Source organism: Ambystoma mexicanum, chromosome 3p, assembly GCF_040938575.1.
Source record: "Ambystoma mexicanum isolate Mex_15411 chromosome 3p, UKY_AmexF1_1, whole genome shotgun sequence".
NCBI classification, from domain to species: domain Eukaryota; kingdom Metazoa; phylum Chordata; class Amphibia; order Caudata; family Ambystomatidae; genus Ambystoma; species Ambystoma mexicanum.
The window spans coordinates 681,299,067-681,315,195 of record NC_090925.1 but is presented as its reverse complement, the minus strand read 5'-3'; the positions used below and the strand labels follow the sequence as shown (position 1 = coordinate 681,315,195).

The window sequence follows — 16,129 nt, the reverse complement described above, 5'->3', positions numbered from 1 at the left end:
TAAAGTCACCCCGAGTGGGACGGGTATGCCCAGACGTGGGTCCGGAGTCTGCCGGGCCTAGACACCCAAGCTACTCCTCACTGATGACGCCCAACAAGGCTGAAACATGTCTGGGGATGCTTGTGGTCTCATGCAGAAGGGATGTGACCTAGCAGCTCGGGCGGGACTGCCCCTTTTGGGGTAGGACCAAGCCTGATTTGCATATGGTTTTTCCCCTTCTGTAATGGCTTGGCAGGCTGAAAAACGATGGTCTGGAGGGTTGCCCGGAGCTTTGCCCGTGGTTATGATTCATTCAAAACCTTCCAGCCATCACCTTTCTGTTTTGCTAAAGCCTTTATAAACCAACCATAACTTTGCCGCTATTTCCCGTAGAGAACAATACAAAAAAACCTGTTCCCTTGCTATCACTCCAGATAAAACATTCAGCCTGTCATTTCAGCAGCAGGCAGGGTCTCAGAAAGAACCAAGTTCTTTCTTTTGTTTCATTCGCGCTCATAGTTTTTTTCCTTTGACCTTACATGACTTTGTTTTCTGAAACATGATGTTCACATTTCAGCCAATCACCCACTGGCTTTTGCAAATGTAAGCATCTTGTTACGTACCAAGAGCTCGGTATCACCAGCAATATTATTTGAGTCTACCCTTAGAAAAGTTCTTGCAACCTTCGACTCTCTGGACTACAACTCCCATCAGTCTTAGCCAGCATAATCAATGGTCAGGCATCGTGTGCCTCCTTGTTCAAAGCATCTGCAGACTCCTTACACAGATACTCAACAAGGGAGGAGCCTGGCCAGTGTGGAATCCGATTTTAAGGAGAGTGAGAGTGTATGGACATTTTAATAAGCGGGTAGGGAACACCAGGGGCCCCCTACCATTCTTCGTAGTGACTATCACCGTATCACACTCCCAGGAAGTGTAATTAAATGGCTGGGTGTCACCGCAGTGTCATTCTGCTCTCTGTGTCTGGAAGAACGTTGCTTACCAGGGTAGAATTCTCCGGGACTGAAGCCACGTAAGGCGCCTTGAGGAACTGGGGATTCAAGTCGGGCACATCTACTACATCGATGGACAGATAGGTGGTCGTATTTCTCACTATTTCCGTACCATCGAATGTACCCCCTGCATCCTGTAAACAAAGAGTAAGAACGTGAGGCAAAGGGCGATCATGAGGACTTTTAATGCATAGGTTTATAAGGCTGGCGGCGCACTCAAGAAGAACCTCTGATTGAGCTCAGATTGGCCATCAATGCCTTGCGTGCCTGTGTCTAGGGAATCGATGGGTTCTTCTGCCAGGACCCAGCGACAGAATCCACTTCACATCATCGCAGACGCATAACACAAAATGGCTGCCGTTCTTGTAAAATACGGTAAGAGGTCCCTATAATAACTGCAAACCAGAGACATAAACAGGCCTGCGGACAACGAGGGGACCCAGAACAGTCGAGGCACCCTGCAACCCAGTGACTGCAGGGGTTTCATTTACAGCCGTGGATCATTGTCTGAGTTAGAATAGTCGGTTTATAATCACACGATGAAAGTCAGCTGCTATCACAAAAATGTACGTTCCTTGGCTGCCATCGAAAGATGCAATGGTCACTGGCTATGGTCATGCGATGAGCGTGGTCAATGGTGGAACATTCACTGATGAAACAATCAATACATGAAATGACATGATGAGCGAGTATTTGCTGTCACATTGTAATGAAAGTGGCATTGGCCTTTATCAGATTGGCGCCTCTTTGCACTCTAAACTCCAGTCAGGTTTTCCAGAAAGCCATAATGAATATGTATGAGAAAAGTGACTTCAATGAATTTAGAATGGGATTATTTCCATATTTGGCCATTCCATAGTTTACTATTCGACATGTTGACAAAATCAGCCTGAGAGGCACAACTCAATGGAAACTACTGCACAGGTGGAATTAATGTCACTGTACCCCACATGTTATTCTTGACTCTTAGGTTTTCCTTGCGTGTTTTTCATGAATTAGACCTGAACCATAATACACCTTAAAATAAACCATATCTGTAGGTTTGACTTAGTGAATTACAATAAATGATTTCAAAGGAATGAAAATGTGCAATGAATATGAAAAAAAAAATTTGGAGCTTATTTTCCCTGAACTGATAACGTAAATGAATGGCGTGAGGCTTTTGCACCATTCATTCAAGTCATGGCTCATTTTCACTGATTTCTATGTTATGTTATTTGATATTTCCATAGCACCTTTTGCCAATAGTATGGCCTCAAAGCGCTGTGGTGGATGAACACCCTTCGGAAGGCCGTAGTCTGAACCGACATGTAACAGACAGGAGCTGTGCAATGCCTGCAAACGTTTGTGCCAAACTGATGATGAGCAGAGATGACTATATTAAAGCAATTTGTCATGCAGCGCTTATTCAAAGGCATAGGGACGAGTGCTGCATCAGTGACTATGTGACAGCTGGAGCACATTTTTAGTGGGACTGAGCTGTATTCTACGGGTTTGTATTCTATATTATGGCAGAGAGGAGGGGGTGGAACATAACTTACGCTTCTGCTGATCCCTTCCTCTCCACAATATAAATACTACTGCATTTGCAGGGCTCGAAATTAAGATGGGATAAGTAGGAGCTACAAGCAGGCCCTGGGTGTCCAGCATAAACCAGTCAGCAGGAGCTATCACTGTGGAACGAGGAGCTAGTACATAGCGTCGTGCAAATCTAGCTTCCACATAATATGCAAATATAATTGTAGCCATTATTTATGAACCCTTATGCTTTAAATATCATATAGATGTATCATAATGTTTATTTATAGATTGTCCCAAATACACAGAGTTAAATTAACATAATTGTGCTTGTTCGGCATCAGTTGGCCTGGGGAGCCAAAAAGTAACTACTCGTAACTGTTGGTTTTAAGCTAACCAGGCTCTTCTATCGGCAAAAGCTAAATAGGTCCCAGCTCCTCACAATTTCGAACCATGATTCACGCTGCCATGGATTTTCATGCGGGCACAAATGAAAATGAGGCCAATATATTTGACTACGGAAAGTCGGTAGTGCTGGTGCAGTTAGTCATATCGGTAGAGAGAGCAATTCGTTCCAGGAGAGGCAGACCAGCATATAGGGCAAACCAGAGATTTTCCCACAAATCAGTGACTCTCAAAGACTAATTTAGCCTCACAAAATGTCAGTCATATGTCAGGAACGGCTGACCATGTAACTGACCCTATATCAGCTGCTTGAACAATTCTCTGATCAAACATGCCATTTTAACTCTCGCGCAACCCAATGACACACCCTAATGACTTTGGCATAATATTATCTGATCTTGCCAATTGAATGGTCATTTATAGGTGAAATTTAAAATGTTTAAAAATGTTAGTAAAATTCTCCTTTTATTGTTTACTTTTGATGAATTGAGTGCTAGGTACAGCTGGGCTTCAATAAAACATGAGATATTGGACCTCATTATGCGGTAGGTGGTAAATAACGGCCCTTACCGGAATGGAGCAATTAACGTGTCCGTGTAGTAACCAGCCCGCTAATTGCGTGCCATTATGAGTACGCGGGCATGTGCATTGCACCATGCTGGTAAGGACATTACCGCCATGCCGCTAAAGACCCCAAAAGTGCCCTTACCGGCAGCAAAGAAAGCGCTGATAGCACTTCCGCATCCATGGATGTGGCATTAGCAGTCACCGTTAAAAGCAGCCACCGTTAATAGCGGTGACCGCTATTAGCAGTGACCATAAAAAAGCGGAACCGGAAGTAGCGTCATCGCACAGGAACGGGAAAGAGCACGGCGGCCATCTTTAAAAACACAATCCAAGCCATCCTCAGCCGCCAGGACTTTCATCACCACTACAGCAGCTAGCTCCAACTTCATCCAACACCACATCAGAATGCCCAGGGCGCTGGAGCAAGGTGCTGTGCGCCAGCGCAAGGAACGTTTCTCAAATGAGGAACCAACTATACTTGCTGACACACTAGCAGCAAATGCGGAGGTTGTGTTTGCGCAAGACATGCAGCGTCCCACCCAGATAAAAAAGAAGGAGATCTGGGAGGAGGTGGCAAGCAGAGTCAGTGCGGTGGGCTCCACCCCGTGCACTGTAAAGGACGTGCGCAAGCGCTGGGATGACCTGCGCTTCCGTGTCCGGAGCATACTTGCAGCCAATAGGAGCCAGGGCATGGGGACAGGCGGCGGAGCAGGCTCCCCGATCAAGATGACACACTGGGATGAGACATGTGCCAGCACCATTGGCATAGAGACAATCGAGGGAGTGGGGGAAATGGAGCGCGGTGTGCCGTCATCGGCAGATGGAGGTGAGTGTCCACACAAAAGCATGACGTTGTCCCCCAAATGTGACACTGATATCAGCCAATGCACGGGGCAATCATACACCCATGAACACAACCCTGCCCATGTGCTGTGCACATCCCCATCACATCCCCATGCATGCATCCCCTCATACATGTGTCACCCAGACGAATGCCTGTGTGACCGACCCATATGGCAAGCAACCTGTATGTCACAACTCAAAGTCCAAATGCACTGAACTGCAGCGATTACAACATATGCATGATGCACGTTGAACCATCACCAATGCTGTCCCTCTCTTGGTCCCCCACAGGCTCACAATCTGACAGTGAGGACCATGACTCCGCCGCGCAGGCCCAAACACCGATGAAAAAGGCCAGGGGCATGGAAGGAGACACCAGGCCCAGCACATCAAGGGGCACTGGCAAACCTGGACCGTCGCAGAAGCCCAAAGCCACTCATGTCGATACGTCACCAAGGCGTGAAAGGGCGACCAGCAATGTGATGGCACCCACACCAGCCAGTCCCACCACACAGGAGCCAGTGGCAGAAGGCTCACTGTCCGCTGCCAACAACTCGGTTGGAGAAGCAGCTGCCACGGTACCCCAGTCGGATGTAGAGGAACCATGCCATACACCTGTAGGACAGCGCACACCCAGCCCGCAGCTGTCAGCCCACCACAGCCCACGCCCCACATCCAATGCCAGCGGCCATGAGCTGTCTGATGGTGGATTATTGGCAGGGAGATGGAGTCCCATGGACAGCTCACCTGATGGCGGACACATGCCACAAGCTGCGCCAAGACCAACCAAAGGCAGGGACAGAGACCAGGGAATCAGCCTCATCCAAGAGCACCAGGAGGAGCTCACAGCACGTGAGTGAGGGTGCCCTGGCGAGGGAGGAGTGTCGGGAATATGCTAAGGACATAAAAATTGCTATTGAAACAAGTACAACACGCATTTGCGATGAGTTGGCAGCTGTGAGGCAGGTCCTCAGCCGCATCGCGGATGCAATGGAGAGCCAGCGTCCCACACAGGGACTGGAGCAACCAAGCACCTTCTCCTCTGCCAGCTCCAGGTAGACCAGCCCCCTGCGCAGGTCCGCACGGACCTTACGTCAGCCAGACTTGCAACCACCCAATGGTGGCAGAGGATGTGGGAAGTTGGAGCAGCTTGTCATTGGTGACTCTTGCACACTAATGCTGCACTGATGTGCACGCCATGTTTGGGGGAGTTGTGGGGGAAGATGGGAGAGGGTGTTTGGGGGAGTTGTGAGGGGAGGTGGGAGAGGGTGTTTGGGGGAGTTGTGGGAAGAGGTGGGAGAGGGTGTTTGGGGGAGTTGTGGGGAGAGGTGGGAGAGGGGTGGAGGGTTCATGCACTTCCTAATCACTTAATGGTCAATACACCCGTTGTGTCAAGTACAATCACATGACTGGACATTGATTATTGTGCATGTGTGCTTTATTGGTGAACAGTGCACAGTGTTCATGTCCCCCCAACACCCAGTGCCCTGAGTCCCACATCCATTGCACCCTCTTCATCCATGTGTATTAGAAATATTGGTCTATCAGATGCTGGCACACAGCACGTCCCACCTGTGCATCGCCACCTGCCTGACGTGCAGCCCATCTCCTCCTTCCTCATCCTCCTCGTCAAGCGGTTTCAGTTCAAAGTAAGGGGGCAGAGGCACGTTCTGTCTGATGCACATATTGTGCAGCATGACACATGCCATGATGATCTTGGACACCTTCTCATGCCCGTACAGGAGTGCCCCATCCGACCTGCTGAGGCAGCGAAACCGTGCCTTCAAAAGGCCAAATTCCTGCTCGATCACCACACGGGTACGGGTGCACGATTGTAGTCCTCTTCGTGCCTGTTCTGCGGGTTCCGGACAGGGGTAACGAGCCACCTCTTCAAGGGATAGCCAGCATCACCTGCATGGGTGCAACAATGGTTATGTGTAAGTGATTTCATCAAATGGAACCTGTACCTATGACACAAAAGCATGCATTGATTTCCTGTGCAATGTGTGAAGTCACATGATCGACAGGTGTGCATAGCATCGTCTAGTGGATGCAGGGGTGTGCTATTCCTTGTGAGTGTTCATGCACAGTGGTTGCCCACGGCAGTTGTTGCCATGATCTAGGTGATGTGTAGTTAATCATATGCTTTGATCCTGTCACCGTTGAAGCCAGACTCTTGATGATCTGCCATTCCACGCTTGATGTCCCCATGTTGGCATTGCACTTCTATGGTAGTGTACGAGTGAAAATCTGTATATTGGCTTAATGTGATTCCTTTGTACGCACTAATTGACGCATGTCAGTTGTGATGCTGTTCATCGGTCATTTGCATTGGCCATACTAACAGCATGTCGCTGCATTGTGTTGCAGGGGCTACGGTCTGATTATGAGCAGTGTACATGTGGATGGCTATGGAATGGTTGCAGTACTTGCTTGTTGCCATTGTTGTGCAACTTGCGTCTTGCATTTTGGTTTCATGTGTCAGGTCCAGTCTGGCCTGCTTTGGGGCACAGTGTATTGGAGTATGGGCATTGTTTATTCTCTCACCTAATCACAGCTAGGTGAAGTATGCATCTCTCCACCCCACACCTCAGCCAGGTGAAGTATGCATCTCTCCACCCACCATCTCAGCCAGGTGAAGTATGCATCTCTCCACCCCCCATCTCAGCCAGGTGAAGTATGCATCTCTCCACCCCCCATCTCAGCCAGGTGAAGTATGCACCCCCCCTCAATCATCTCCCCACATCACACTGCCATATGCTTGCCGACTCACCGAGTAGCCAGGAACGTTGTCCTGCATGTCGCTCCATGTAGCGTGGTATCGTAGAGTTCCGCAGAACCATTGAATCATGGGTTGACCCGGGAAATCGGGCACAACAATGTGTGATGATCTTGTTTGAGTCACATACCATTTGCACGTTGATGGAGTGGTATAGCTTGCAGTTGCGGTACACTGCCTCCATGGCATATGGGACCACCAATTCCACATGGGTGCAATCGAGGGCACCAGTGCAACTTGGGATGCCTGCCAGTGAATGGAAGCCAACTTTGGTGTTGGAGATCTCCTGGACAGTCCATGGTAGGGATATGTGGTCGCTTGTGTGCTTCAGGAGTGCATCGAGCACTTGGTTCAGCGTGCGTGAGAATAATGGTTGTGATATGCCATGCATCTGCCCTACCGTGTGCTGGTAGGTGCCTGTGGCCAGGAAGTGGAGCACATACCCCACCTTAAGTAAAGGGGGGCGGCGGTACGGATGTCTATGAGGCTGATGATGTTGTTGTGTATCATGTCCACAATGGTGGTGAAAGTGTCCCCGTCCAGACGGTGCAGGGTGTGGATCTGCTCAGGGGTTAGGTTGAATGGACTGGCTCTGATTCGACGGATTGGGGGCTGCCTCAGTGGTATGACTGCCTGCACTGATGGGGCATGCTGTGCCTGTCTCACCCTCCTTCTCCTCCTGCGTCTCCTCTGTGCTGCCTGTTGTTGTTGCTGGTGTAGCAATGCAAGCATGTCCTCCAGCCCCAGTAATGCTACTAGTATTGGAATCATTTTGCTGTGTGAATGGGTGTGGGAAGGGGTGTGGTGTGCTCCTTTTGTGCTGGCCCAGTATACATTGCCTCCACCTGTGCTGATTGTGTGCACCTGTGGCAGTTGAGAACACTGCACATGGCCATTTACGGGTGGTTCGCGATTCCGGTATTTCCGCTATGCCGGTATCCACTTTTAGCGCCTTCTTCATGCCGCTATTTGCATGTCCGCCTGACTTGTGATGTTTTCCTGTTTACGCCATGCCACTATTGCTGGCATGTAGGGTTGTGTGCCCGCGCCCATGCCGCTATTAGAGGCACCGTTATTTACGGTGCCGCTAATAGCGGGTTGGCGGGTCATAATAGCCCGGAGCGGTTAACGATGCCGGTAATCCTTTACCAGCATTGTTTTTCCCTTACCTCCTACCTCGTAATGAGGCCCATTGTCTCTTGCTTTTATGGTCAGAACATGTGTGCTCCCCTTTATCTTTCCATAAGACTGTCACTTAAACAGTCCCGTCCAGAGCTGTGCTCCTCCAATAATCCAAGAGAATGGAATGTGTTACCCGTTGGTATCAAAGCATCTCAATCTTTGACAACATTTAAGAGAAGTATAAAAACATTATTCTTCAAGTGAGCTAATTAATAGCCTTGTTCTTTCTGTCCCTTTGCCTGGCAGCTTCTCTCTTTTGCCAAGCTCTGAGGCCTTCAGGCATGCACCGCCCTATCAAAAATAAAAAAATAAAAATGTATTGCCAGCCACTCCAGACCTTTTTCTGATTCCCTGGCACATAGCCACTGGCAAATCTTAAGGCACCCCACTGCTTCCCTGCTACTTCCACTGCTACCCTGAGGGCCCAGGTCCACGGCAAGTGCCAGGATCTTTGGTTCAGTGTTGGAATGGGGACACCACTCACCCTCCCTCAAACGTATATCCCTCACTCCTTGCCTAGAGGGATGTTGGGGCGCTGCTGGAGGTTTGCAATGCTGGTTCTGGGGCAGTAACAGGGGGCTTGCCTTAAGAACTACGTTTCCTACTTGCACCTGCTCCTTGTCATGTGCAGTGGCCATCTTGAGTGGGGACTTTAACCAAGGCCTCGTGTGACTGGCTCTATAGCCATCTTTGACCGGACTCCCACTATATAGGGACCCAGAGCATTCAGCCCTTTGCTCCACAACTGAGTAGTTGCTGTACTTGTGTTCGTGCTTTTGTTTTGGACATGCTAGATTTTGATTGTAACTTTGTTTCAGACTTGCCCCTTTGTTTGTTTGGTCTTGGCTAGCTTCATTGTTCTGGACCCAGATTTTTTTGCGGACTACTTCGGACTCTCCCCTTGGATTTGTCGCTCTTGGTTTTTCCCTGTTGGGGAACCCCCTTCATCGGACCTCTTACCTCATCCGCATGCTGTCTGGAATGAATTGTGGACAAGACAACTTGGGCTTCTAACTCTCCATCAGCCCCTAAACTCTGTAGATGTGGAAACTATCACTGTGCCCATGTGCAGTTGGGTTGAAGACTTGCTTCATTACGAGTTTGGAGGCAGCCATGGTGCTGCTAGCACCATGGCTGCCTCCAAACCGGGCTCCATTACCGGGTTCCTTCAATGAGGAATAACCGGGTCATTCCAACATTGGAGGACCCGGTAATTCCTCCTTGAAGGAACCATTCCTCATTCCCATTGAGCCCCATAGGGCCCCATAGGGCTCAATGGGAATGGGGAGGAAGGTAATAACGGGCACATTATAAATGGCCCGTTATTACCTCCCTCTTCCCCTCGCGGGACCCGTAAAGGACATCTGGTTTTACCAGACGTTTGTTCTGAGACCCGCAAAGGGAACCTCATAATCAGCACTCCCATAATTAAGGGGGCCGGTCCCGTACCAGCCCCCTTCATAACGGGAGTGCAAGCGTTATAATGAGGCCCTTGCTGTCTCCACTCATGGACTTTCTAGAATCTGCCCACTCATACTCCTGGAAGTCTGCAGACCCACGATGGCCATCTACGATCATCTCAGTAAACATCAGGGAAGGTACTCAATGCTCTGCTTGGGGAGGGGTCTTTCTGGTTGTCATTTTCCTTGCTATGTTGACTGTCCCCTTGGGTTATCTGATCGCTTACCTAGGCATAACCACAACATTGAGAGAGTTTTGAAAGGGCCTTGCCACCTTCTCATACGGCCAACTTGGATATCATAATATTCACAGCATATCCGAGTGTAATTAATCTTCAGCCTTACTGTAGTGACCCTGTGCAAGATATAGACATACATGGTTTATGGTAATTGCATCGAATCCCTTGCATCGAGGTGCCTTTGCATCAAATTTTCCATCTCAATAATGTGCATCAAATGCATTTCTTTTCTTTTCTTTTATTTTTGAGGGGATCCCCCCAACAAACCCGTTTTTTACCCTTCAAAATCCTCCTAAACAAAAATGCACCCTTTTCCCCCAAAAAACAGGCATTCGATACACATTTTTTAGATGTAAAACATGCGATGCAAATGCATTCGATAGTATGGCTTTCGATGCAATGACCAGATACTGACTTACATGAATATATCTTGTATAACATAAGCATGGTTATAACTTTCTGGAGTTTAGGGGGTGAATACCCCAGATTTACTGTCAATATTGGTCACAATCGGTTCAGACACTTATGGTTCTTTCACATGGGCACTTCCACTTAGTTGAACAAACACCACTGGCACCCACCACAACTCTCCATGAGGATCAGGCCAGCTCTGCCTCTGTAGCCATGGGTTGGGTAATCCTGTGCATGGAGACTGAAGGCGATGAATACGTTGAGCATGTTAGAAGTTGAGGATCAAGAACATGAATGCAGTTTTGTCTTCTTCCTCTTAAGTTTTTGTTGGCATAATTTGTATTACAGGGTTGGTGAGGTGAACTCAATTCTTGCTACTGCAGTCCACAATTAACACCTTTCCCCCACTTTTCTGTATCTGAAATCTATTTGAAAATAATCTAAATTTTCCAAGTTTTCTTATCCCTTCACTCCTTGTTCAGTATAATTTCTGTTGTTGCAGACTCGATCTCCACTCCCCTCAATTCTTCCATCGAAGGTGACCGTAGAACTGTATTCAGAATCAACAGCCAAAGTTCAACATGATTCTAGAGGTCAACCAACAAAAAAAGCCTGATTGTATGGTGGTGTAAACCAGAGATCACTACAGGCATCTGTGTTTTTATTCCTAAATCCAATGGTTTGCTGACCTTTCTAGACGATAGCTCCTAAGGTGTGCCAAAGTTAGCAATCATGGCCTTTCTGTTCTAACACAGCCCACAAAGATGGAGAGTGCACAAACTTTCCTTCGTGAGCATCTTCAGTCTAGAATGCCCTGAGGTATCCTAAGGAATCAGCTTGCTGTGATTGGATCAATTCCACACACAGACTCCAGTTCTGTCTTTAAAATTGCCAGGTTTTTTAAAAGGTAAAACTACAAAAGATCCTAATTCAGAGATGGCATCATTAGCAATCTAATACTGGCAGGTTGCAAAGGTATTCAATGGACACTATCTCTGATGTTCACCAAAGGCTTTCTGAGATGGGTTTATTCTCAGCATATAAGCACTCTTCCTGAGTGGAGGACATGCTTCAACTGTGAGGCCGAATGACAGTGGTGTGAAGGGTGTTGTTTGTCGGCCAGGTCTACTCAAGTCTGGTTTGCCTGGACACTCTTATTAGTTTTCGTCTACATCTCCTGGGCTATAGGGGGTCTTGTCAAGTCACCTGTCTCCCTTATCGCCGGTCAAGCGGATCCTCTAACTATGCCTACCCTGCTCATTTTCTAGGTTTGCTGTTTCCTGATGGCTTTGCACAAAGTTCCTAGCGTGTTTGGTTACAGGCTCTATTTGTCGATGGTGTGCTGGATGGAGAACTTCTGGCAGCATGAGCAGGGTCAAGTAAAGTGCTCTTTTGCCTTGAGATTATTGTCTTTGTTTTGTGTTCTTACTTTAGGAGTGTCCTCTGTGTGCTTCCCTGGCTGTTATATATAGCCCTACTTATTGAACATTTGCTTGAGGACTTGTAGTTGCATGTTCAACAATCAGATGTTTCCAATAAGTTATCAATCAGTTCTGTGGGCTCTGTCTTAACTGTAGCTCCCGTACCAAATATGTTTAGTGTATCTTCGGACTTATCCTTTGTTACTTTTTCTTTGTATTACTCTTCAGCTGCTTTTCCTTGTAGTTGGATATAGCGGCAGCTGCGCTTCTTCTGTGGTTGATGGGCTTTGACTTTTTTTCATCCTTGCTGTTTGGTGCAGCGGCAAGCTCAGAGGGAGAGTGGATGAGATCTGACTGGTGAGTTGAGAAATGAATGCCAGTCATCATTTCAGATTTCCTGATCACAGAGTGATCTCTTGGTCATGCTATCACAAAATGTCTCCTAGCACTATTCCACACAGTCCAATCAGCAAAAAATCTATTTAAGCATTGAAATCTATTTTAAAATGCCAGTTTTTAAGCTTCCCTTGAAAGCCATTTACAGTGGAATACATTTTCAATTCTCTAGGAAGCAAGTTGCACATCTTCATAGCCAGGACAGAGAAGGAATTTCCAACGCTATGAAATCAATGAAATTTGGGTACCGTCAGTTGTGCGTGGCCTGCCGAAAGACGATTTCGTCCAGGTGGATGAAGTTCAAGAATGGATGAATGAAAATATGGTCCAATTAGACATCGACACCCTATCACCATCCTTTAAACCTGAGTCTGTTGCCTAATGGGGCACCAATGGAGTTTTAACAAGTGTTGACATGAGCATCTCATGGAAAAGTGAAGCCCAGGTGGGAGGCTGCATGATGAATAACCTGGAGCCTCCTATGGGGATGCTGACCTAATTCAAGCACCAGGAGTTGGCATCACCCAGTCTGAAATGGACCAAGGCAGAGGCGGGTCTGTGCTTAGCCAGTAAAGCACAGTAAGTGAAATTGATAGAAGTGGGATGTGGCTACTTGATTGATTTGGGGGAATGCATGGCAAGTGCCTATCACATCTAAAGCCCTGATTTATTACACCAGCCACTAGGATGGGGCCAAAACCTAAAGTGTCAGATGCATTCCAAGCCCTCAAACACTACTACCTCCGTGTTCCCTGTGTTAAGTAAGAGTGTACCTCTCTGGGTTCTATGTCATTCCATCGCCAGTTGTTTTTTTCGCAGATTTTTTGCCACAGTTTTATGGCAGAAAAAACTCATGGAATTGTTTTTTTTTAATTTGGGGGGTCTCCCAATGCCCCCTTTTCCCCAATTATGTGCTACCTATTCCCCACCCCCACGCCCCCTATATACCTTTACTCCCCCCTCCCATATTTGTGTTTTTTCGGCCACAAATCGGTGGCAAAAAACTCAGCAGAAAAAAACCCTGGCGATGAATGAACGTCGTACCCTTTTCTGCATTCGAACCACAATATCCGTCATGCATCGTTTAGGTTGAGAGGTAGTGACCCTCCAGTTCTCCATCCCTTCGGGTGTGGTGCTGCGCGTCGTCCACATACAGTGTAAGGAAAAAACAGAAGCTCACCCTGAGGGTGAAGGGCTGCAAATGTACATTAAACAAAGTGGGTGAGAGCGAGGGACCCTGTGCGATCTCACATCTCAGAGGGTATGGTCTAGCCAAAAAAGGGAAGGCAAGCAGCCTGTCCATGATTAGTCTGAAAAGACGAAAACCAGTCCCACGCGGTGTCAGTACCTCCGAAGTTATCCAGGCGCACTTCATACAATATATTTGCTTTTGTTCTGATTCATGTGTCTATCATGTGATGACATGTAATGTAAAAGGGGTCTGGTATGGTGCAACTTCTGCTATTGTGGCAATGTCTTGATGCCAAGTCCTGCAAAAGAGGGGCAATGGGTTTTGATTTGACTTGTTTAACGCACACTTCTGACTGCTGGCCATTCGTGCTTCAGCAGCAATTATAGGCGGTTTTAAAATATAATGCTAAAATAAAAACAGAATATTACAAATAGGGTTTAAAAATGAATGCATATATAAGAAAACAAGTAAGAGAGAACATTTCATTTAAAAAGGCAGCTTTATGGCACGAAGTGAAGGAAAACAAAACATGTGCTGATGCAGCTTGAAATATAAATAACGGGCAGACAAAAAGAAAGAAAGGGTTGGTAAAATTAAGAGAAAAGCAAGTATTTTGCAATAGGCGCTATAACTTTATCAGTCACTGAATAGGATTGCCACGCTCAGTGGCTACTAATGGATCTTAGGTCATCTTCGAATTTGAAAATCATCGAGGTTCAAGGGGACAAAACCCTACTGTATAACCTTTTGCTGGAGTTAGAGGATGAATTTGAGATTAGAACTGTTCTTTTTTTATTGTTCCACTCCTCTTTAATACCTCCCACAAATTTCCCTTGCCACATCCTATAATGACAAGGCCATTCACTGGCTCCCATTTCGGGAACTTTTCCATGTTTTGGGACCACACTAAACGAGGCTCAGGGCCTGATCACGAGTTTGGAAGTATCCTAGCTGGGATACCGCCCAACTTTATTAGCGTTAGTGCCCACACGTCCAGCGGTATTCCTGCGGGATCACGGATTGGGTGCTAATTGTAAATTCCCATTCCCCATTGGATTCATTGGACTCAGTGGGGAATTTTCGGTGCAATTACTGTGTAGTAATACTGCCACCGGTAATTACGACGGAAATTGGCGTTTTCTCACCGTGTTTACCTCCAGCTGTGAGCTGGGGGTAAACACGCCAGACTCGTAATCAGGCCCTCGGTCTCTTTCCCGAGTGCTGTGGGACATTGCTGCTGATCACAGTCCTCTTACGCTTACTCAGAGCCTGCAACTTCTTATGCCCCGCCACCCGAACTGAACCTTTGCCCTTCACTGCTGTCACCAGACCAATATTTCAGCTTGAAGATCGGAGCCTTTACATTCAGGGTGTTATTAATTAAACTGTCTGTTTGGCTGCCTTTGGATAACACTGTTTTGGTATTCTGTACATGTTGACGTGTACAAACCTGCAGTGGCTGAAAATGCATCTGTAGCTTCTATATTGAATTCGTAGATGTTAATTCAGGTAGGTAGTTCTTGCTATTGGCACTATTCTACATGTCACCATTCTCCTTACAGACATGAGCCAATGGAGTTACAGCGGGATTGCTGGATTTGCCATTTTATATTTCATGTAGTGTATAACATTTTTTGGGAGGTGCAACTTACTTGATAGATTTTACTAGAAGTTTCTTTAGGGGATGAGGCCCTAATGTCAAATAGAGTGAAGAGGGAGACCTAAAAGTGGCCCTCGTTGCACCAGTCTTGCCCTCATCTCGATGCCACAGAAATGAAAGGTGTACATCGTTCCTGGCCCCTCCTTATCAATCTAGCACAAATGTGAGAAACGCTATTCACTTAGACAGCCATTTAGACCCTTTTCTGATGACTTAATTGAAGCAATACGTTTACAATTGATTGAGCAATTAGACTGACTGTAACCACAAAGAAAAGCTGATGACATTTCAACTAAAACTACGACATAGATGTGTTAGAGATGAAGCACACACGCATTCCGGCACTAAGTTACGTAGACACTTAGGCCACACCACTCTTAGACATGAAGAACATGCTTATGACTCACTTAGCTAGAGGACTGGCACAACTTTGCTATGCAGTTACGGCAAGTTTGCTTAAGAATACCTATGAACTGCTTGCTGACGCTTAAATGCAACTATCATGAACAGCCATGTAAATAAAGATGGAAGCCACAGACGCATTGAAATTAATGGCAGACGCTGGAAGAGCTTGAGAATACAGAGAGAGGCCTGACATGCTGACTTTGCTGGGAAGAGAAGAGCAAGCTGTCAGTGCAGCTATTCTATCCAGCCGTGCCAAAGAAACCGAGGGAGGGAAGGTTCCAAGTTAATAGAAGAGATAGGACACCTGCAAGAGTGAAAGTAAAAAATCCTCATAAATGCAAGCAGGAAAATTAGATTTATGGTAACTACACATGCGACTTGAAACCTCAGATACAAAGCCTATTCATCCGTGCCAGACGGACACTGTCGTTCCCATCCAACTGAAGGCAAGATGATAGAAAAGTAATAGCAGGATGAAAGTTTGATGTTCAGTCTCAAGGCCTAGACGATCGGAGATGGTAACTTCTTAGGTACAGGCAGCACCTCTGTGGCTGTTCCCACAACCTTTAGTAGTTGCTCATGGGCTGGTAAACTTTCAAAGCGCCAAGGCTGAGAAGAGCCTCCATGACAAATCCCTATTTACCTTCCATGCTAGCTCA

General features: G+C 47.0%; 1 protein-coding gene across 1 annotated transcript in view; it reads right to left on the bottom strand.

Annotated features, from left to right (window-relative positions):
• The window catches only part of CDHR2 (cadherin related family member 2), a 552,802-nt gene that overhangs the window by 191,315 nt on the left and 345,358 nt on the right, over positions 1 to 16,129 (bottom strand). The window contains exon 9 of the mRNA XM_069651470.1: positions 983 to 1,126. Within this exon, the coding sequence (XP_069507571.1) occupies positions 983 to 1,126 (144 nt within the window). The remainder of the gene's footprint in view (positions 1 to 982; positions 1,127 to 16,129) is intronic.